Genomic DNA, 23,299 nt, shown 5'->3' with positions numbered 1-23,299 from the left:
CACTTTCCTCATTTGAAAGCTGAGGATATGAGACTCCCTTTGGGGCTGCCGTGGCATCAGCACAGGGCCTGAGGCACAGTGCTCAACCAGCATCCATCATCATCTCAGCAGGTCGCAGTCCCTGCCCTTGAGGGAGGCTCGCTCAGACTGGCTGGCAGGGGAGATCTGAGGCAGGCAGAAGTCCGATGCTTAGTATGGCTGGTGTCCCTGGCTTCTGCAGGCACACAGAGGAGGGACCAGCTGGCCACGCTGGCTGTGAGGGCTTGACCCAAGAGCCCCACACTAACACACCCTCAGGCAGAGTCTCAGCAGGACTGTGGTGGGTGGGACCCTCAGCTGGGATGAGCCAGGCAGAGTCCAGAGCCCAGGGCATGATGGAAGAGGTGTGTGTGTGTTTAGGGGATGTGGGGGTTCAGGCCGAGCAAAGCAGAGTTCAGCAACTGTGTGACCTTGGGCTAGCTACTTAACCTCTCTGAGCCTGGATGGTGATACCTCATTGGAGATAACGAGATTCCTAAAGTGCAAATTCCAACCTGGCCAATCCACCCCTGAGAATCTCGTGCTTGTGTGCACCAGGGGACGTGGACTAGAATGCTCATGGCAGTCTTGTTGGGAATAGCACCAGATGGGAACACAAATTCTTGTCAACAGTGGAATGGATAAATAAATTGATACGTTGTAGGATATTCATGCAGTAATAAAAATGGACAAATTACAGATACACGCAATATGGATGTCTCACAAATACAGTGGTGTATGAAAACATAGTTACGGTGTGATTCCACGCATGCAAGTTCTGAAAGATAGACAAAACTCAACTATGTTGTTGAAGATGACATACATGCAGGTAGTAAAACTGTAAAAAGAACACTAAGAATGTGATTATTTAAAAAGTGGGAGGGTCGTGGCTGCCTGGAGGAGTGGGGAGAGGGGCATGATCGGGAGGACGCACAGACCGGGCTGGGGGCTTCTGTTCTGGATGCTGTTTGGTGGGTAGTGGCTCACCCTTACTTGCTTTCTAATTTATTTATTCATAAAACAGTGTGAACATGTTTTCTGCACTCCTCCGTACGTGATTATCTCAAAGTCTAAGAATAATTCAAGTGCCTGGTAATTGGATTGGAGCTGGATCAAGACCCGGTTTCCTTCACACTCTCCTCGTGCCCCCACCAGCTCTTGTTCTGTGCTTGGGGGGCAGAGAGCAGGAGCGAGAAGATACTGAGTGAGGCGTGGGTGCGGGCTGGCCAAGATCCCCCACATCCCCGTCCGCCACTGCCCCGGTTTCCGGACACACATGCCCCAGAAAGACGCTGCCCAGAGGTTTTTTAAACAGCTTTATTCAGGTTGGCTGGTAGTCACGGATTGGATCGTGTATACAGGGTTACCCACAGCCCCTGGGCCAAGCCCACGCCCCTCCCACATCCCCCACTCCATTGCTGAGGGGCGGCCAGAGGTTTGAGCCAGTTCTAAGGGGTGTTGGGCCCGATAGAAATATTTACAAATCACCAGGGGTGGGTGTCCCCCTGATCAAGGATTGTGAGGGGATTGGTATTAAGGGACACTTGGCTCCCAACAGCCCCAGGCCCTTGGGTGGGCTTGGCATGGGCCCCAGGAGGGGGCTGGGACCTTGGGAGCTGGCAGAGGGGGGGCTCCTGGGAGAGCCTCAAAGACCCTGGAAGGGGTCCTGCTGGTGCAAAACTCTGCCTGGGGCCATGCGGTCAGAGCACAAAGGTCCTCCTTCGGACCTGCCATGTGAAGGGGCAGATTCCTGGTGCCCCCGCCTCCCAGGAAGGTGGAACAGGGAGCTGTTGCTTCCGTGTAAGGAGGCTGAACATGAAGGACCCACCAGGAGGCAGCCGAGGTCTCCCTCTCCTCCCAGGGCCCCTGTGAGTGACCCTGGAGCCCCAGAGCAAGGTCTCCTGGGGACTCTGTTCCCCAGTTCCTCACCAGGGGAGAGGCCCTAGTTCAGCTCAGAAGATTCAAGTCCAAATTCGGGGAGGAGTCACTGTCCACACCCCCAGGTCCAAGTGGGGGATGGTAGGAAGGAGAGTAAGGCTGGGAGGCCCCGGCTCGGGACAGGGTCGGGGACAAGCAAGCAAAGCGAAAACACTGGACTCCACTGAAGCTGGTGACAGAAAGGGGGCAGCCCGCCCCGGCATGGTGCCCCACCCCAGCGTTCGAGGCGGTCGTCCCCTTGGTGCCCGGGCCCACCTTCTCCCAGCCAGGTCACTGCAGGGTCTGAAAAGGAAGGGTTGGGCGGGGCTTACATGCTGGGCGAGGGGGTGGTGCGGAGGGCCGGCGGGCCGCAGGCGGCCTCGGGGATGGGGAGGCGGCTGGACCCAGGCAGTCCCGTCCCCAGCGGTCCAGCGGCCCCTCATGCACTCTGGACAGCCGTAGGGGCGCGGGCGGGCGGGTGGCGGGGCGGCCGTCAGTCTAGAGGCTGCAGGCCTCCGCGTCCACCGAGCGCTTCCGCAGCTCCTTGCCCGGCTTGCGGGGCGGCGGCGCGGGCGCGGCGGGCGGGGCCTCCGGCAGGTGCAGGACGGAGTTCTCCCCCGGCTGCACCCGCAGGTAGGCCTTGACCTTGTGGTGCCGGGCCTTGCCGTCACTGAAGTCGATAACACGGCACTCGTAGGTGCCTTCGTCCGTGGGCTTCACTCGCGACAGGCGCAGCTTGTGGGAGATGTTGCTGCCCACCACCTTGACCACCTGGGGACGACAGAGAGACCGTGACCTGGCCGCCCAGCGGCAGCTGGAAGACCGAGAGCCCTGGTCCCGAGAGCCCACTCCCAGGCTGGGGCCCCAGAGCTGCTCCCACCAGGACACACAGAGTTAAATAGCAAAAAAGTAGAAGCAACTTCATTGTCCATCAACAGAACGGATAAACAGGCAGTAGTCCGTTCATTCAGTGGAATACTGCACAGCAGATAAAAAGGTGCTAGAGCTGGGCATGTTCGAGCTGAGAGGCATGCAGGAAGTGAAAGATCTCATTGCAAAACTCCTACAGTGCGATGCCATTTCTGTAAATGGACACAGGAAAATACTCTATACAGTCGTCCCTCGGTATCCGCAGGGGACTGGTTCCAGGACCCCTTTGCGGACACCAAAATCCCCGGATGCTCAAGCCTTTAGTTGGCTCTCGTTATCCGCGGTTCCGCATCCGCGGATCTGAAGGGCTGCCTGTACTGGTTTTAGAGACGGGTGTGTGTGTAGAAGTTGAACATAGGCGGGCGGAACACAGTGGCCTCCCAGCAGTGGTTCTCTCTGGGAAATCTCAGCTTAGTCGGAAATGTCTTGTTTCTCTAAAGAGAATAAAGGCTGATCACAAATAAATCAGGATGCTAATCACTGTCCACTCCAGTTGAGGGGAGCAAGAGTGTCGGTGATATTTGTCTTTGTATTTTGGCCTTCTGCTTGTTTATTTGATTGAGTTTTTGAAATTCTAAAATTGAAATTTAATTTATGTACAGTGAAGTGCATACAGCTTGATGAAATCTGACTCACGTGCATGCCTGTGTGACCGCCCCCAGAGCAAGGGTGGGCCGTGGATACCCCTCCAGAGCACAGCCTGTGGCCCTTCCTCATGGACTCAGGCCCGCGGCTATCCACTACTCTGACTCCCATCACCACTGATTAGTTTTGCCTGTTCTTGAACTCCTTTGTGTGCAGCTTCTGTCACACAACATAACACCAATGAGATTCCTCCGTGTTGTTGCCTGGCTCCATGTGCTCTTTTTCACTGCAGTGTAGTATTCCATCATACCGATATACCACCATTTGTTTATCCAGCCCCCTGTTGACAGACACTTGGGCAGTTGCCAAATTAAAACTCTCATGAGTAAACCTGCCCTGAACATAAAGCTACTATAGGGAATTGTTTTCAATCAAAAGAGAGAAGGCAGGTGGACAGTTACATAAGCCAGTTCACTGGGGAAGCTGGGTGAAAGGTACAGGGGAGTCTATGATCTATTTTTGCAACTTTCTGTGAATCTGCAATTCAAAATAAAAAGCTTAGAAAAGGGATGGGGGAGTTGAGCCTATGGAGAAGGGTTGGGGGGAGGGGGCTTCCGTCCTTCCCTGGCCCCCACTTACAGCCAGAAGGAGCCCTGCCCTGCCCCCTGCAGCCCTGCCCCGCCCCTGAAGCCCTGCCCCACCCGGACAGAACAGGGGAGGTCACTCTCAGGCACCACTGGGATCCCTTCCCAGTGACCTTACACCAGCCAGCATTACAAGCTTGCCAGGCCCAGGCTGGAGCTGAGTGGGCTTCAGACCTGAGGCCCCAGCCCTGAGTCCTACTGGTCCCTCTCCCCTGGGGGGCAGAGGTGGGGGTCGATAGGGATGGACAGCCAGCCTGCCTCTTCTTGTCAAGCCCCAAACCCTGGATGGGAAGTCCCTGCTGATCACTCTTGCAGTGAGGAGGCCAGGATGAGAAAGGGGACAGTCTCTGAGGGGTGCATTCACTCTGCAGCTGGGCCCTCACACACACACCCGTGACTTCTAACCATCCTTCAAATCTGCTCTGGCTTCTCTGGGCCCTTCCCATCTCCTCCCAGATGCCAAGCTCCTTGTGGCCTTTGCACATGCTGGTATCTCTGCCTGGGTGCTGTTCCCCACCCCTCTTCACCCGCTTGACTCCCCTTCATTCTCAAACATCACCTCCTCCCAGAACCTTCAATCACAACCCCCTGTCTATTTCCTTCATAGCAGTCATCACAATTTAAGAACCGTTTAATTTGTTTGTCTGTTGACTTGATTTTTGTCTCCCTCTCTGGCTAAACTATAAGCTCCATGAGGGCAGGGATGATAGCTATTTTGTTCATCTTAGTGACCATCACAGGGCCTGGTACCCTGTAAATAATAATAAAAACACTTGTCGAATGAATGGCCTCACTCTAGTTCCTTCTTTCTCCAAATGAAGTAGTACCCAGATAGCATGCTTTCTAATTGTAGGTCACAGACATGACTATACCCACTTTACAGATGGTGAAACTAAGGCTCTGAAAGAAGTGACTTTCACATGGGCACTGAGTCAGTGAGTGGCAGAGCTGGGAACTGAACCCAGGCCTACTTCCATGTACTCTGACCCTCCAAATGGCGTGACAGGCCCCACAGAGGGTCGCTCAGAGCTGGCAGGGGCACAGGGGGCTTCCCAGGCTCCAGAAGGGAAGAGGGTGGGTGGGCAGCAGCCGGGAGCCTGGCCTATCCTCCCTTATTCTGAGCCTTCCTGGCTGGTCATCATCCCCCCTGAGGCAGGGAAATGTGGGCTTATGGCCAGGCAGGAGGTGAGACACAGGCAGAACTTCCCAACAGCAAGTGGTGGGAACTCTTCCGGCTGCCCCTGTCGGTGTGGGGCATCCCCTCCCCAGTGCGGCCGGCCCAGCTGGAGGCCATCAGCCCTGCTGACGCCATCACCTCTGACCAAGGGCACTGAGAGGTCCTGTGGCCCTGCCATGCTCTCCGGGCGAGTTAGGAGATGCTGTTGCAAATGCGCAGCGGGGAGCGAATTACCTCAACATCTGTTTCCCTCACGGATATTAATTATCCTTCATTTGTCAACCCTACAAGGCGCTAATGGAGTAATAATGCGAAGCGCTGGGAGCAGCGGCTCCTAGGGAGGGAGCGACAGCGAGGCCCACCCTCTGCCCACCTCTCCCACCTCCAGCCCTGACGCCAAGGCCTGGACCGCTCTCCCCAGGAGCTCTCAGCTCCTCCCCCCACCACCCCCCTGCCAGCAAGCACGCGTGGCCTTCAGCAGTAGCGCTCCTCCCCTCTTGGGGAGGAGGAGGGGGCAGGGCGCACTGCAGGGGCACTGGGAGCACCCTGGCCTCGGTTTTCTTGGGCTCGATTCATCCATTCACTGGACAAACATTTAGCAAGTGCCCACCTTGGGCCCCAGGGGTACAGCCATGAACCAGCCAGACCCCAGCCAGGCCCTCACGGGCTCCAGGTCTAAGGGGGAACCCAGACCTCACGCCCATAGTCAAGCACCTCAGGGAGCTGATCCAGCAGGATGAAGGGAGAGGACACACAGCAGACTCTGCTCCCCCCACCCCAGGGGTCCTGCCTTTAAGCACCATCTGGAGAAGGTGAATAATAAAAACAGTGACAACAGTAATAGTAGTGCTGGCAGCTAGAGTTCATGGAGCGCTTGGTCACTGAGATGACGCGCTAAAGCTTCGTACATCTTACATAAACCCCACCATAACCCCGTGACGTAGGCCCTGCTAGGATACCCATTGTATGGTCAGGAAACTGAGGCTCAGAGAGGTCAAGTGATTTGCCCAAGCCCCCCCAGCTGGTGACAGAGACCAGGTCTTAACCACATCTCTGGGGAGCCTCCCATGACCAGCAGACCACAGGTCTGTCTTTCCAGCCCCTCCCACCTCATTCCCCAGGTCCTTAGCACTCCTGGTCTTGGAGGCTCCCGGCCCCTCCTCAGTGGCATGTCCTGTGGAGGCGCCCATCACCCTGCCCCAGCTTCTTGGGGGTGCCGGGAGCAGCCTCTTGGATTTCATCATTCACAAATTTCGCAGAAAATCCTGTGGCCTGGCTCTCCAGCGTGACCGGAGAGGCCGCAAGGAGAGAGACCCCCACGTGGCGGCCTGGCTGTAAATCATAATCACCTGGGCGCATGCATCGACAGGCCTTGGCGGTGCAATTAAGCACCTAATTATGCTGAAAGAGACAAGGCCAGGCCACGCCGGGAGCGCTCAGCCTCCTCCATGTGCCCTGCCCAGGCCTTTCTGGGCAGGGCAGGGGCCCCTGGGCCAGCGGTGGGTTGGGGTCTTTCTCCCCAGCCAGCGGTGCCAGGAGGAATGGGTGGTGCCAATTTGCATCTCTGGTGCCAGGCCTTTCCCACATGGGGCCTCACAGCTGAGACCTAAGAGTGACATGGTGGCCCCAGGAAGGTGCTAGGGTGGGGATCGGGGTCAGATGGGCCTGCCCCAGGCACGGCTCTGCTTTGAGCTCCGCCGCTTCTGTGCCTCCATCAGCAACGCCCAGCCACTTCACAGCCCCTCGGCATGTTCAAATCCCAGCCCAGGGTCTCCTCAAATCTCAGCCCTGGAAGGCCTCACCCACTGCAGCCAGACCCTCTGCAGTCACAGCGCCATGCTCCTCCAGCGCTCCAGCACAACCCACCCTCGAAGGCCACTGATCTTCCCTCTCAACATCACTGCACCTCCCCTTCTCTCCAGACCCCAGATGCCCCTGCACCGGCCAGGGCAAAGTGCCAGCTTCTCTCCTCTGGGTCATCACCTCAACCTCCTCCCACGTCCACCCAAAGCCACGCTGGCCCCTTCCAATCTGTTCTCCCATGACGGACAGATACATCTTTTCAAAATGCCTCCAACTTAGAACCCTTCCTTCGGTGGCTCCCTGCAGTGGCTGCCGGGATGAGGGGTGGCTTCAGGGTCTCATCCCTGCCTGCCCCTTAGCTACAGCAGCCTCCAGCAGTTTCTCCAGCACACACACCAGCAAACCTCCCCCTGCTCCTAGCCAACTCCTCTGCCCTTCAGTGTTCACTTCAAATAGCACCTCCTCCAGGAAGTCCTCCAGACCTCCTAGACTAGCTCAGGTCCCTTGTTCCAGGCTCAGGTCCCTGGGCGGCTCTCCTCATTTTGATGGTCACAGTTGTCATTTTACTTTTTTTTTTTTAAGATTTTTCTTTATTTTTCCTTTTTCTCCCAAAGCCCCCCTGGTACATAGTTGTATATTTTTAGTTGTGGGCCCTTCTAGTTGTGGCATGTGGGATGCCGCCTCAACATGGCTTGATGAGCGGTGCCATGTCCACGCCCCGGATTCGAACTGGGGAAACCCTGGGCCGCCGAAGCAGAGCGTGTGAACCTAATCACTTGGCCACGGGACCGGCCCTGTCATTTTACTTTTTATCATATATGATGGTTGGGTTCAGATCCATCTCCCATACTGACTGGGAGGACCTTGAGGACAGGAGGGGGGGGGGGGTGACGATGGCCTTCACAGAGGCATCTTCACGGCCCCAGACCACAAACTGGCCACTCTGTGGATATTTCAAAGGATTCCTAAGATGGATGGAGTGATTTTGACTCCACATGAGTCTCGCCTCCCTGGCACACTTCAGAACTTAACGTCCTATGGATACTGTGGATCACTGCAGGAATTTCGAGAAAAGATAGAAACGTCTATGGCAGAAAATAAAATCATAGTAACCCGTGCCCGCCACCCGGCCTGTTACTCCTGTGTGAAGGATGCAGACCTTGTGTGCTGCTCCGGTGGCCCCAGCCTTACCACGCCCCCATCAGCAACCGTGCGCTATCCACACATGTGCTCCACGTGTCTGGAGCAGCCAGGCGGGTGGTCAGGGGCTTGGCCTGCAGGGCCACTTGGCCGATTTGACAAATACAGCTGCCTTGTAACCATTCATAGGGACTCGGGATGGAGGCTGCAACGTGCTTCCTGGGGCTTCTTGGGCTGTGCCTGGCTTTTAGGGCTGGGCTGGCGAGGAGGCGGGGGTTGTGATGAGTGAGCCAGAGCAGGGGGCCCCATGTACATGGGGACCCAGGCTGCCCACGGCTGTTTCGGACAGAAGCAGCTTACATGAACTGAGTCTACAGCACAGACAACTTCTGCTCGACCAAAGGAGGGACTTACGGTAATGAAGGCGGGAGAGGCCCCTGGGAAAGAAGGCCTGTGTGGAGCATTTCACCTTGTCTTAAAATTAGGAAGCTGGGGACCATCTCTACTTGCAAAACTGGTTAAGGGGAAATTAACCTAAGAACTTCAGTTAGATCAAAAGAAAAACATCCAGAACTTGAAAATGGCCAATAAACAGAAGAATTCTGAGCGACAGGAAGGAGGTCCTCACGGTGGAATCCTCAGCATATGCAAGCTACTGAGGGAGACGTCTCAGGCCAGGGGTCCTTCCCCAGGCCCCGAGTTAGATGAGATAATTCACGTAAAGTACTCATCCTGGCTCCCGACATGGGGCAGGTGCTCAACAAACGTGAGCTGCTATATTATTATGATTTTCTCACAGACGCCTGTGCCCCCACATAAACGATCTCCCCACAAGATCCTGAGCTCTTTCTTTCCCTCGCCCGGTTCCTGCAGACAAGCGGGGCCTTCTTTCAAGGCTCCGGGCCCCCACATGCTTTGCAAATTCAGGTTGTTTCCACGCTAGTAACCACTGTCATTCACACAGCCGAATCCATAGGACTTTACAGTTTCCAAAGCGTTTTTGTATGAGCCTCAGTGAGTGGGGAAGGGAGGCGCAGGGCGGTGGCAGAGCTGGAGCGAGGACTCAGCTCCCGGGACGCTCAGCGCCGGCCCCACTGTGTCCTCACGGTCCCAAGCTGGCGCTCCGCACGGCGACTCTGCACCTTCCCAGGGTTACCATGGCGGCCCCAGCAGGTCACAGAGCCCTCCCCACACCGGCTCCTGGAAGTTGACGGTCCTTCCTCCCCAGAACCTGAGACCCACGGGCGCGGAGGCTGCCCAGCAGGTGGTCGGTGCCATTCGGCTCCCACAGGGTTTTCCAGAAACCAAATTAGGTCCCAACGGTTAAAAATCAGGACATACTCCATCCAAATCAGCACATTTTTAGGAGACATGGGACTACTGGGCTGGACTTCCCTCCTGGCTCAGCTGGCTCTCCCGGCCCCGTGGTCCCCACGAGCCCCTCCACACCTTCATGTCACCCGTCCACGTCCACGTCCAGGCACGGATGCACATCGCATTGGTGTGTCCGTGTATCACAACTGTCTGGATTTACGCCCCTGTTGGCCTGGGTGGGTGTTTGTGTGTGACAGTCACTCGGTAATTTTTAATTGGGCACCTGCCACGTGCCAGGCTCTGTGCTGGGCTCTGGAAATGGAGCAATCAGGCAGGCACAGTCTGCCCCACTGTCTCCCCGGGAGACAGACAGGAGACTGTCTCACACACATAGATAATTGCAGACGGAAAGGCAGCCAGCAGGGAAAGTCAGGGGGGCCGACTGAGTCGCAGGGTCAAGGCAGGCTTCCTGAGCTGAGCCCTAAAGGAAGAGAGAGGAACAGTTTTCTGGGCAGAGGGACTGACCTGTGCAAAGGCCTGGAGGTGGGAAGCAATGGGAAGGCGGAGAGGCAGCCAGCCTGGGAGGGGATGGGGAGCCCCAAGCAAGATGAGCTGAGGCTCAAGGGAGAGCAGAGTGAGTCCAACAGAGCTGTGGAGGCCACCGAGCCAATTCTGAGCCTCCTCCTCGACGGCAGAACCCAGGGGTGCCTCTGCTTATAGCTGCCGCCAACCCCGAGTCTGTGTATTCAAGCACAGTCATGCGTGTGACGCCATCTGCATGGGGAGCCCGTCTGTGGGCTTCCCAGCCAGACCGGGCAGCCCAGCTGGTGCAGGACATGCAGGGGCTGGGGGTGGGGCATCGGTTGCACCATCACGGGAGCGCCTTTATTTTATTTAACTAATTAGCATCTTCGCATTCCCCTCACTTGGGGCCCAGCAGCCTCGAATTCTAATCCTCTTAGTCAATTAGATTATTCTCTCCTTTGCCAGAGACGCTCCTTAAACCCCAAACACCATCCTAGCAGAGAAAGGTCCCGTGAACGGGGCGCGTTAATATATGCGCAGGTCCCTCCCTGCCCGGGCCACCTGGTGGCTGTTTGGGCAAGAAACGGGGCATTACCTATGGATGTGCCCTTGGCAGAGGGTGAGGGTGAGGGGTCAGGGTGTGGAGAAAGTGAACCAGCAGCTGCCCTAAACTGGAAATGGCTTGAACTTCCAGACCCCCACCTCGGAGAGGCCCTGGGGCATTTGGCACAAATGCCCTTCTTCTCTAATCTGCCCGCCTCTGGCCTGAGTGGCTGCAGGACCTCCTCCCCAGCCTCCCTGCCTCCGCTCTGCCACCCCTGCTGTCCCGCATGGCACTCCATGCCTCCCGGTGCCCACTCTTTCCGCTGTGACTTCTGCTTTGGGGTGCGGCTCCTCTGTGCATCCGTGTCTCACTGGCCTTGGGGTCCTGAGCTCCCCCGCAAGTCCTTGAAAAGTCATGGAAGACACAGCAGGAAAGAGTGAACTTGGAGGTCTCTCCCCCCACACGCGCATTCACACCCCTGCGGGCACCCGCATTTTCTGAGTGTGTTGCTGGTGAACTTCCAGCCTCCCGCCAGGCTGACCTCGAGCCCCATGCACAAACCGAGCCGGGTCCCATGGCCACACGTGTGCCCAAGCTGGTCCCCTCTACTCAGTCCCTCTCGCCTCCTTTCTCAATCCTGCCTGCCTCTTCTAGGCCCCGCTTTGGGTGCCCCTCCTCCACAAAAATTGTCATTCCCAGAGCCCCCAGGGTCCCCCACCTCATTGGGCTCCTGCAGAGCCTGGAGACGAAGAGCTCATGGCAGCTCAGCCAGGCCATGACCTCCACCAAGTCTTTGACCCTGCTGAGCCTCAGTAGCCCCACCTGTAAAATGGGCGAACGGCTGCCCTTCCCCATAGAGCTGCAGCAAGGATAACACTGGCAACGCATCAGGGGGCCGGCCAGGCCTGAGATCCTCTGGCTGCAGCTCCCCAACCCTGCCTCACTCCCGGGAGCCGGGGGACCCCTGTGACTGTGAGAAGCGGCAGCCGTCACGATGGGCCGAGAACCGCCGGCTCAGTTTCATTAGACCCTGCTGGTTCTCCAAATAAAAAATGCTGCTGAGACAGACACGAAGCATCAGGGATGCACACAGCCTTGGCCCCGACAGGAGAGAATGCGTCTTTTCTCCCCCTGTCATTTTTTGTGCCTGTCATTCAATGAACTCGAAAAATCTCTGGCTTTTAAAACCCAGAGCAGGACCATTTTTCCCCTCTTTCTGTCTCCTCCTCCATCTTCTTGCCCAAGCTCCCTGCTGAAGGAGACCAAAAAAAAATTCTTTTAAATTACAGCTGTGTCCTCCATTAGAGCCCTTGCGAGAAGTCATTATCAAAACTCACGCTTATTTTGGTTGCGTCCTTCCCGGTGTCTTCCTGCTGCGATGCTTTTAGCTGTTGGGAGCAGGAGGGGCAGAGAGAGCAGAGAGGGGCGTTAGCGCCGCAGGGCGGGCGTGCGGACAACAGCGAAGATTCTAGCCAGGGCAGGTGACACGCTGGGGGCCACGGGACCTGGAGTGGGGGCCCCTCAGCGCTGTGTCCACTCGGGGGATGGGGAGATCCCAAGCAAAGGAAGATACAGGAGGGGCCTGGACACTGGGCATGTGCTGCGCGTGTAGCTATGCGGGCATCTGGGGATATATGGGCGGGGATGTGTGAACGGGAAAATGTGAGTCTGCTTGGTGTGTCTGTAGGAGTGTCTGTCTGTAGGAGCGTCTGTCTCTCTCTGGGAATGTGTTTGTATTTTCAGGTGTGTCACACATGTGAGCGTGTGTAGCAGATGCTGGTGCAACCCTGCCCACGCGCCATGCCCTGCAAGCTGACCACGGGGCTTCCAACTGCAAATAGCTACAACTCTTCGACTAAGGGCTTTCTCCCCCAGCTGGAGTCCTCCGACCTGGGGGGCAGGCTGGAAGGGCTGGGGGGTGACTCCCCTAGGAGCCAGCCACAGTTTACCACGTATTTGTGAACACGTTAGGGGCTATTTCATGAACATGCGAGAATGCGTGAGCACGCCCGTGTGTGCATACGAAGATGTGTAGATACGTATTCATGTACGCATGGGTGGGCAGACAGGGATCAGAGTTTGCATGCTATCTGTGTATGCACAAGTGTAAGAATGAAAGTGTCTTAGTTTGGGTTCCCCCAGGAGCGGACCTTGAGACAAAGATTCGAGCGCAAGCAGTCTATCTGGGAGGTGGTTCCGGGAAACATCGGTGGAGGAGTGGGTGAGTAAGACAAAAAAGGGAAGGAAGTCAATATGGGGTGTTATTAAGCCAGTTACCATTGTGGGCAGCTGGACCTTACTCCCTCGGGGCACCTCGGGAGCATGCAGAACAGGCGTCAGTCATGCCAACTGAGGGCGAGGGAGCTGGGGCCTCACCCTCCAACGCCCCTCAGGCCCTGGTGGAGCACCCCTCCAGCCTGCCTGGCCGGCCCGTGGGCTCTGTTGTCTGGGGAAAACCCTCAGGCAGAGTCGCAGGGTCTGGCAGTCGGCAGCCGGGCTGGTGGCTGGGACGATGCACACCCCAGCGTGCAGGCGGCACCAACACCATCTGCCCCAGCGCTGTGTGCCTCTGAGCCTGTGTGTGTGTAGAGGCGAATGCGTGTGCAGTGTCTGGATGCAGGAGTGTGCCTGCACGCACGTGGAAGGGTATGCACGCGTGCGTGCTCGTGACTGAAGTCGGCAGCTTGGAGAAGTGATGGAAGGGGAGTCCACCTGGCCCCTAACCTGGAGTCAGCTTCTGTCCCTCTGGCCTCAGTTTCCCCACCCACACACTGAAGGGAGGGACTCTGTGCACTTTCAAGGGCCCTTCTTGCTGCACCCACCCCAAGTGCTCAGCCTACCTCTGCCTCCTGCTCCAAGGCAATGAGGGGCAGAGACACACCCCTACCCTGGGGGCCAAGATTCTCCCAGCCCAGCTGGGTGGGGGGGTGGGGGGGGGTGTCCCAGGGGCAGTACCTGGTTCGAAGCCCATGCCTGCTTGTCGGTCCAGTCTCTGTGGCTCCGCACATACCACCACTGGATCTCCAGCGAGTAGGAGGGGGAGCCGCTGCCTCGGAAGGAGCAGGCCATTTCCACGTCCTCGCCCGTCCGCGCTGTCATGTCGTGGGGTGTCTCTGTGAACAGGGCTGTGCGAAGAAACGGGGGAGGAGTGGCCGGGGCTCAGGAAACCGCAGGGCCAGCAGGCACATGGCTTAGGGGGGAGAGGTGGTGAGTGGGAACAGCCCGGCCTGCAGGTGGGAACGGCCTGGTTCCAGGCGGGGCACCTGGAGAGGCTGGGGAAGCTGGCAGAGGGGCGCACAGCAGCAGCTGGCACAACGTGGGGGGGAAGGAGAAAGTCTAGGGCCCTGAGTCCCCACCCCAGCCGGCCTCTGTCCCGGAGCCCGGGGGCAGTGTGGGAGACCCACGCAGGGGAGTGATGGATCCGAGGAGAGCTGGGTTGCAAGGTGTGAGCAGGGAGCCCAGGAGGCCAGGGAGGAAGCTGCTGTTTGCAATTCTTCCAGAGTTTTCCGGCTGCCCCCAGCTAGTTTCCCTCCTGGGTTATTCCCAACCCCCAGTGCACAGCAGTTAGCAGACTTTGTAAAACCAAATCAGCCTTGGCCACCTCCTGCTCAGAGCCCTCCCTGGCTCCCCACTGCCCCTAGGAGAAGGCCCCCCAGGTTGGGGGTCAGGCCCGCCCGCCCGCCTCCCCCGGTCTCTTCTCTGTCCTGTGAACACGCCTCGCTTTCCCACCTCACTTTCGCCCTCGCTGTTCCCAAGGCCCAGGATGTTCTCCCCTTGGCCCCTCTTTGCTCAGCAAGTCACTCAAAGCTCAGCGCAACCTTGGCCCCCTCACAGAGGCCTTCCTTGACCACCCTGGATAGGTTCCCCCCACCCCACACCCCCGCCCACCCAGGTCACGGCCACGGTCGCAGATCTGTTCACCGCATGCACTGCCTGTCGCAGACAGGGACCTGGAGCTCCCGGGGGCTACATGTTTCCTGGCACTTAGTAGGTGCCCTGAATGGCTGGAACATTCTCCATCCTCTCAGGGCCCCCAGGGTGTGGTGGGAGCCACACATGTCTCCTGTCCCCACAGGGCCCAGCCCCCCAACCAAATCCCAGGGCAGCCAGTTCCCCTGACCCCGCAAGAGCCCTCGCCACCCGCCACCCCCACCATGCCGCCCAGGAAATGAGAAAACGAACCCCTACTCAACACAGCCCAGCGCCGCCCCCCCCCACCATATGTTCCGTCTCTCACGTCCAAACAAATATTGTCCTGAGATGTAATTAGAATTCTTTCCTCTTCTCCAGAGAGATTATCTCGCCCTGGAAAGATGGCTGGCAACGTGCAGGTCGCCCAGGGAATACTGTGCCTGTCAGTCCCCCACCCTATGCCATGCCCGTTGCTGCAGCTCGCCAGGCGCCCTCCGCCCGCGGGGCAGGCACGCCGGGTCCCTCCTGGCCCCTCCTGGCCCCGCTCAGCTCAGGCAGGAGGAAGAGGGAGCCCTGGGCTGGGAGGGGGCTTCCTGCTCCGGGGTCGCCTGCTCCTCCCCTTCCCCATGACACTGCGGGCTTCGGGAGGGTAGGGGTTGACAAACGCCTCCATCCAGAAGCTTCTGCTTTCTCTGCTCTACACACAGGGTTTCCATGTGAGCTTGTCCCCAGCAACCGGCTTCTGGGCTAAGAGAAAGTTTGCAACATCCCTGACCCCCAAGGTCAAAGGTTCGGACAAAGCCTGTTTAATAAGAAGGAATGTTGTTTGGGGGCAGCCCCCGTGGCCTAGTGGTTAAGTTCGGTGTGCTTTGCTTCGGCGGCCTGGGGTTCAGTTCCCGGGCACGGACCTACACCGCTCTGTTAGCAGCCATGCAGTGCTGGTGGCCCACATACTAAAAAATAGAGTAAGATTGGTGCAGATGTTAGCTCAGGGCGAATCTTCCTCAGGAAAAAAAACCAAAAAGAATGAATGTTGTTTGAACTACTGAACGCATGCCAGGTGTGGTGAGTGGTGTCATCTGAAAGCTGGGACTGTCCTTAGTCTCACTGGGCAGGGGATGAAACTCGGATCCTGGAGGGAAGATCCTTGCCCACCCCACCTTTGCTTTCCTGGTCCCTGGGCCTAAAACCGTAGAGCCGGCACTGCCTCTGTCCCTCTTTCTCACGCCGCCATTCGGTCTCCAGGTGACGCTGGGGTCTCTGCCTCCAAAACATCTCCAGAATCCAGCCCCTTTTCCCCACCTCCACAGCCCCCAGGCTGGACCAGCCACCGTTACCTCCCACCTCTAACAGTGGGGCAGGTCCTCACTGGCCTCCCTGTTGCCACCGTCCTTCCTCCCTGACAATCTATTTTGACACGGCAGCCAGAGGTATTTTGGCAAAACATAGATCAGTCCCTGTCCCTTCTTTCCTCAGAACCCTCCCACGGTGTCCTCTCACCAAGAGTAAAAGCCAGAGTCCTTACAGTGGCAGACAAGGCCCTCCACGTTTGGGCCAGTCCCACTGGGGTCAGCTTCTGCTTTTCTCCTCACTCATTCTATTCCCACCACAATGGCCTCCTTGCTGTTCCTGAACATTCCAGCTGAGATCTGACCTCAGGACCTTTGCACTTGCTATTCTCTCTGCCTGGGACACTCTTCCCCCCATTCCAGCATGGCTCCCTCCCTGCCCAGCTTCAGGAGTCTGCTCAAATGTCACCTCCTCAGTGAGGCCTACCCTGACCTCCTCATTTAAAATGGCACCTCCCGCCCCAACCCAGTGCTTCAAAACACTCTTCTCTTCCAAGACACTGTCAGTGCTGTCTGACGGGACTTTCTGCAACGAGGAAAATGTTCTATATCTGAGCTAATACAGTAGCCACCAGCCTCCTACGTCCATTGAGCACTTGAAATGTGACTAGTGTGAATGAGGAACTGGATTTTAAATTTTACTTCATTTTAACTCATTTAACTTCACATAGAACTTGTAGGTAACATCTGCTGTGCTGGGCAGCACAGCTCACACGCATTCATCGACGTTCGTCGTCTGCTCTCCCTTCCGGGAGGCAGGCGCTGGGTCTGTCTTGTCCAGCGACCTAGCCCCACCTCCTAGAGCAGGGCCTGGCAACAGCGGGCTCAATAAATACTCCTTCAACGAACGAATGAATGAGCAGACGTGGCTGGGCAGTGGTGCAGCAGGGTCCAGAGCCAGGAGGGCCCCACCCTGAGAGTCCGGGCCAGGCCCAGCCCTCCTCACCCACCCTGATGCCTACCTGCTGACTCGAGCAGGACTGAAGGGGCGATGGAGGGTCCAAGCCACCAGGAGGGGCTGGCGGTGATCAGAGTGGGCCGTGGGCCCCTCGCCCTGGGACAGCGAGTTCTGCCTTGATCCCTTTGCAAACAGGGGAAGGAGGAGAGTGGCAAGACCCCTTGTTGGATCCAAGGTGACCAGCAGCATGACCCTGGCTAGCCAAGAGACAGTGGGAGGGACGTAGCTGTGACCGCCTCCAGGTGCCATTGCCTGAGCCCCGGGAACCAGAAAGTACGCACCTTCTCCCTCTGGCAAATGGGGAGAAGGGTCCAGAGCTACTGAAGGTTTTGTCACCCCAGGAGCACAGACTGGGAGGGAGCCAGCCCTGGCAGCTGGGCCTGTGTGACATCTGGCCGGCAGGAGGATGGAAAATGGTCTGCGTGGGTCTCATGGGCCGCCCTTGGGTGGGGGCTCCATCAGGGTGACCTGGGGAGGGGCCAGGCCTCCCTCACTCAGCATCCCCCTGCCCACAGGGCCCCCCAAACTGACTGAAAACCCTGAGCCTGGCCCACCAGCTCTTCTTACGGATGCAGAAAGGAAGGCTCAGAGAGGGCAGTGTCAGGCCTGGGGCTACTCAGCAGCCAGGGGTCAGCAAGGTCAGGCCCTGGGCTCCAATCCTTGCCCGGGCCCTCTCATCCACAAACAGCCATCGGGGAGGACCCCACCACAGAGCCAGCTGTGCCCCCAAATCCCAGTAATGGTCATCTAGAGGGCGCTGTCCAACAGGAAGAGACGGCGAGCCACACAGGTGAGGCACATATGGAATTTTCTAGTAGCCACATTAAAAAAAGTGAAACAAAAAACATTTTTAAACAGGAGAAATTAATTTTAATAGTGTATTTTATTTAAACCAAGATATCAAAAAATTATTATTTCAACATGTAATAAAAATTATTAATGGGATATTTTACATCCTTTTTCGTGCTAAGTCTTGGAAATCCACATGTATTTTACACGATTACAGCACATCCCCGTTAAGACGAGTCAATTCTCAGTGCTCAGCTGTCACGTATGCGGGACGTCTTAGCAGGCGACCCTGGGCCGGCCTCAGTTCCCCTCCCCCTCGCATGTCCCCATTGCTCAGAGGAGGCAGCCGAGGCCCAGTGTGGGGCAATAACCCTTCCAAGGCCACACAGCAGAGCCAGGAATTGAACACACACCTGTCTTACTCCCAACCCCATGTTCTTCTCCCAGTATTCAAATTCTTTTTGGCTGTAGGGCTCTTTCTTAAAAAGGAACAGTCCACGATGGCCAACCTTGCAGGGTCCCATGGGGCAAGGTGGGGAGTCTCTTTTATTCCAAGTGCAAAGGCCTGGGCACTGAGGAGACGTTTCACCCAGCCTGAGGCAATCCGGGGAGGCTTCCCAGAGGAGGTGTGGCCACCCCAGCCCCTAGTTGCGGGCAGGTGGTCCTGAGCCAGGAGTGGGAAGGGGCTTCGGGTGGGAGGAGGGATGGAAATCTGGCTCCGAGAACCTGTGGAATTCATGAGCCCACGAACTCCTGGGGGCAGCCACCAGCTCTCCTTCCCTAAGTGGACTCTGGTCCCTGGGTCTCTCTGATCGCCTCAGTCCCTGCCAGGGGCTGCCTAGGTTGGGTGGAGTGGGGGAGGCCCCTGCAGAATCCCATCGGCTCCAACCTCAGTGGTGAAGGGGGCAGAGTGTCTACAGGACAAATGGGGAAATCGAGGCTCTGGATGTTTGATGGCATATCTGAGTCTCCCTACTCACGGGCAGCCACAGCAAAAGGCTGTCCCAGGCCCCATCCCAAGGAGCTCCCTTGAGGGAGAAGCCATGTACGCAGGTTAGCACCGGGCACGCAGGGCTGGGAGCCTGGAATGGGAGACTGTTTCTGCCAACAGATTTGCTACTTGCTGTGTGACCTTGGGAGAATCTCTCCCTTCTCTGAGCCTGAGTTTGATCTTCTGTACAACGAGGGTTAGAATTCACGGTCTGAGAGTCCCACCAGCTCGGACAATCTAAGGGAGAAAGTGATGTACGTCCTAAGGGTCGTGCCCTGGGCACTGGCAAGGGGAGGGGTCACTTCCACTCGGGGCAGGAGGGGAATCTAGGAAAGCTTCAGGGAGGAGCAGCACGTAAGCCGGCCCTGAAGGGTGGATAGAGACTGACCAGCATAGGCAAGGAGGAGAGGAGCCGAGCGAGACAAGGCAGGCAGGAGGGAAACTCAGAGAGCTTCGTCAAAAAAAAATCCTCACCATTTATTGAGCGCCTACGGCATGTCTGGCCCTATGCAGACGTCTCTATTACTCTGGAACCCACTCACTCGCACTTGACAGATGAGGAAAATGGGCTCAGACCTGCCCAAGATTCCCACAGAGCTGGGCTTTGAACCCGAGTCTGACCAGCAGGTGTGACCAGGACCCCGGGGTCCACCAGGTCCATCAGGATCTGGTCTGAATTATCAGGTGAAGTTCAGCTGCCAGGCTCCACTCTTCTGCATCCCACTTGCACACCTCCAGAGACGGGAAGCTCAGCTCCTCCTCCCTCCACTGAAAGTGGGCAGCTCTAATTGGCAAGAGGTTTTTGCTCCCTCTCCTAAGTCTGTGAGAGAGGACTCTGCATCAGCACCAGAAACTGGAAGGGGAACGACACTAAGTTTGATGACAATGATGACATGATAATAACCTCTAAGAAACAGAGAGTACTTGCTTTGTGCAGGTACGATGCCAAGCCCCCGACATACATTGTCTCATGTTCCCACCATGATGCTCTGGGGTAGGGGTGAGCATGATTATGCCCATTTTTCAGATGGGGAAGCTGAGGCTCAGAGAGGTTAAGTGACTTGGCCAAGGCTACAGAGTGAGTGGTTACATCTGAGCCCAGTTCTGGAGGACTCTAGGGTGGGAGCCCGAAGCTTCTAGAGCTTGCTCCTGCAGCGCCTCTTCCCAGCCCCTACCCACTTCCATCCCTCCAGCCACCCAGACCCCAGGTCTCCGCAGTAGCATCCCAGCGGAGTTGGGACATAAAATCCATCTCTCCTCTTTGACCTCCTCCTGCCCTGAGCCGTCTCCCTGCCCAGGTAACTCCTCCCAGCAGTCCCCGGGAGGCGGGCATAGTTATAGATTTGTGAGAAGGGTGCAATTGTGTCCTCCAGCCCCAGGGCCGAGCGGGGCTGGGCTCCCCAGGCAGACAATTAAAACCAAGCGGCTGCCCACAGATTAGGATTCCGCAGGAGCAGGAGGAAGGGGCCTGACTGAAGGCAACGTCGTCTTCCTCTCCGCTTTTAATTGGGGGCGTGATGCATTCATTAACCCCAGGCCCGGCTATCAGGCATCAGCTGCAGGCCATCAGCCCTGTGGCCCTGGCTGAGTCACGGGGTTTGCTTCTGCTTAAGGCAGGGGATGACCTGAAGATCTTGCCTGCCCTTCGAGCCCAGGGCCTGACCCCCTTCTTAACCTTCCAGGCCCTGGTTCAGCACCAACATCTAGGGCTTTGCCTTCAGGCCTCAGTTAGAATCCTGTTTCCTCCACTCCTAGCTGTGTGACCCGGACAAGCCCCTTTACCTCTCTGAGCCTCAGTTTCTTTGTCTGAAAAAAAAGGAGAATGAGAGGATGGAGGGGAGGAGGACACAAGGCGACACATGTCTCGTGCCCAGCACTTAGTAGGTGCTCAACCAAGAGCAGTCCCTTCCCCCACCTTCTAGCTCAAAAAGTCTCTCATCTCCAGAAAGGTTTTAAGATGCCTCCTTGGAGCCCCCTCAGACCCTGCAGTGGTTGCAACATCTGTGTTTCAGGCATGCCTGGGCCCCGAGACCTCCCATCCCTCAGGCCTGTACCACCTCTCCTTCCTCATTTGCTCCGGACAGCACCATGGCCCCCAGCAGCCAGGGGGACTCAGGCAGGCCCAAGGGGCTTGTCCACCACAGGCAGCCCAGCCCAGCCCCTAGCTCCCTCCATCTCTGAGCTCAGATTCCCCTCTGGTCCAGCCCTAAATCTCCCTCCTCCCTCAGCACAGCCCTCCCTGACCTTCCAGTCTTCAGATCGCTGGTTTGAGGCTGCCTCCTCCAGGAAGCCTGCAGGGACTGGACCCCAGCCCCCCCATCAGTCACTACTGGAGTGAGGGCAGGGCTCCCCTTGGGGACAGGTGGCAGGGGAAGCTCCCACTCAGGGGGATCAAGGCAGAGCTGGAGCTCAAGGGAGACCCAGGGGGCAGAGCCCCTTGATCACCCCTCAGCCCAGGCCCCATCTCTTGCCAGACATGCCATGTCAGTGCCTGTTCACAAACCTCCACTGATGGACAGAGAACCAGCATGTGTTCTCTCCATACCATGGGATATTAGTCAGCCTTAAAAAGGAAGACATTCTGACACAGGCTACAGCATGGGTGACCCTTGAGGACATTATGCTGAGTGTAATGAGCCAGCCTCCAAAGGGCAGATACTGTGTGATCCCACCCCACGAGGACCCCAGAGTAGTACAACTCACAGGGACAGAAGGTTGAAGGCGGGGGCCAGAGACTCAGCGGGCCCACAGGTTCCCTCTGGGGTGATGAAAACAGCAGGAAGTAGATAGTGGTGATGGTTGCACAGCAAGCACAATGTCTCTGATGCTGCTGAACCATACACTTAAAAATGATTAAAATGGTACATTTTACATTATGTATATTTTAGCACAGTTAAAAAAAACAAAAAAGCCCCCCAGGGCTTCCTGGGTCTGCCACAGTGGTTTCCATGCAACGAAAATGTATCTGGACCCGTGCCTGGAATGCCCCTTGTCCACAGCTCCTCGCCCCTTAAGTCGTTGCTCAGATGTCACCTCCTGAGCCTCCCCTGCCCCCTCGGTCCCCCTTTTCTCTACGTCCTGTCTTTTCCTGCCACTGATCACTAGCACACCACATCCTCACTTCTTTATCCCCCTCGTCGCCCGTCCTCCACTTTGTGGAAGCCCCTCCCAGGCGGGAGGGTTGAGTGGGTTCCGTTTGCAGCTGTGTCCTCACAGCAGAACAACACCGGGCACGCAGTGGGTGTTCCATGGACACTTTGCTATGTGTACAAGACACACGGTGGCTCGGGGGGAGGCAGAGAAAGGAGGCCCTCCCCCTGCTCGGCCGCCTGGGGGCTCCAGGAAACCCTCACCCTGGGGGGGCTCACGGGGAAACTGCCAGCTCCCAGGGCCAAAGCCAGGCTCCCAGGTTGGGCACCCGCCTGCATCTCTGGCCCTGGCAGACCCTAACTGCGGCCCCCTCTGCCCTTCCTGGCCCCTTACATGTGTCCCCCTTGGGCACAGCCTGCACGCGGTTCCCAGGATCCCGGCTCATGGGTGGCCCTCTGCCTGGAGACGCCCGCCCTCCCATGCGAGGGTGGAGCCCTCCTTGGTGCCCCCAGTGGTCTCCGAGGCCCCCTCTCACGGCCCCACTGGACAGATATGGAGGTGTCTGCGTCTCCCCCAGGGCAGGGCCCCTACATCGCCCAGCGTGGAGCAGGCACACAGGAAGCGCTGCTGGGCATGTGCTGAATGAGCGAATGAATGAATGAATGAATGAATGAAGTGAGAAAGGAAGGTCAGACAAAACCCAGGGGACTAAGTCAGAAACTGAAAGATAAAAGCAAGAGAGATGGACATCATTCCTTCCTTCCTTCACTCATTGATGCAGTCATTCGCTCACATATCACTGGGCACTGACTGCGTGCCGGACGGGCGTTTTAGGGAAGACTGCATCCACAAGAGCAGGGATGGGGACAGACACATGGACAACATGGACAGAGGCAACCAGGGAGGTCCTGAGTCAGGCCCCAGCCGGCCAGCCCCTCCCCGCCCTCCCTCCTTCCGGCCCTCCTGGCCCCCAGCACCCAAGCCCAGCCTGGCCCACGCAGGCCCAGCCGACGGGGTGCCCAGCCAAGCTGACGGGCAAGCTGGAGGCTCCCGAGAGGACCTACAGCGCTGTCATGTGAGGGCGGCCAAGGATGAGATGGGGCAGTAACGAAACAAAGGCCCACAGTGCCGGGAGCGGCCGTGGCTGCTTCGCCCGCAGCTCCCCCACCCTCGAGGCCCCCGAGCGGCCCCATCAACCCTGCGGGATCGTCCTTCTGATTGGAGGCCCACCACAAGCCAGAAAGTCAATGGGCCTGATGCCACACAATCCTCAGAGCGACCCTGCAGGGCAGGGATCGTGGTCCCTTCATCCAGGCAGGGAAACCAAGGCTCAGAGAACCTGGCAGCTCTTGGGGCCAGTCCCCTGTCCCGGTGCTGAAGGAAGGAAACCCCTCCTATGTGCGAGGCGCTGCACACAGGACCCCAGCTTCATCCTCCTGAAGACTTGATAAGGTGGCATGATCCCTCTGTGGTATCAAGGGTCAGAGAGGGAGTGTCCATGCCTGAGGTCACACAGCATCAAGAGACAAACTCCGATTTCAATCCCAAGGCTGACTGGAAAATTTCCCAACTCAGAACTGAGTCTCCGCTAAGCCCCCTCTCTCCCTTCAGCT

At 57.5% G+C, this 23,299-nt stretch overlaps 1 protein-coding gene across 1 annotated transcript in view; it reads right to left on the bottom strand.

Moving 5' to 3' along the window:
- Positions 1-1,317: 1,317 nt before the first annotated feature.
- The window catches only part of VSTM2L (V-set and transmembrane domain containing 2 like), a 36,644-nt gene continuing 14,662 nt past the window's right edge, over positions 1,318-23,299 (bottom strand). The window contains exons 2-4 of the mRNA XM_070589186.1: positions 13,553-13,722; positions 11,935-11,985; positions 1,318-2,706 (exon numbers count right to left, since the gene is read on the bottom strand). Coding sequence (XP_070445287.1) covers positions 2,434-2,706; positions 11,935-11,985; positions 13,553-13,722 — 494 coding nt within the window. The 3' untranslated portion in view covers positions 1,318-2,433. The remainder of the gene's footprint in view (positions 2,707-11,934; positions 11,986-13,552; positions 13,723-23,299) is intronic.

The sequence above is a fragment of the Equus przewalskii genome, chromosome 21 (assembly GCF_037783145.1).
Source record: "Equus przewalskii isolate Varuska chromosome 21, EquPr2, whole genome shotgun sequence".
NCBI lineage: Eukaryota > Metazoa > Chordata > Mammalia > Perissodactyla > Equidae > Equus > Equus przewalskii.
The sequence above is the reverse complement of the archived record's forward strand: the minus strand, read 5'-3'. Positions and strand labels throughout refer to the sequence as shown.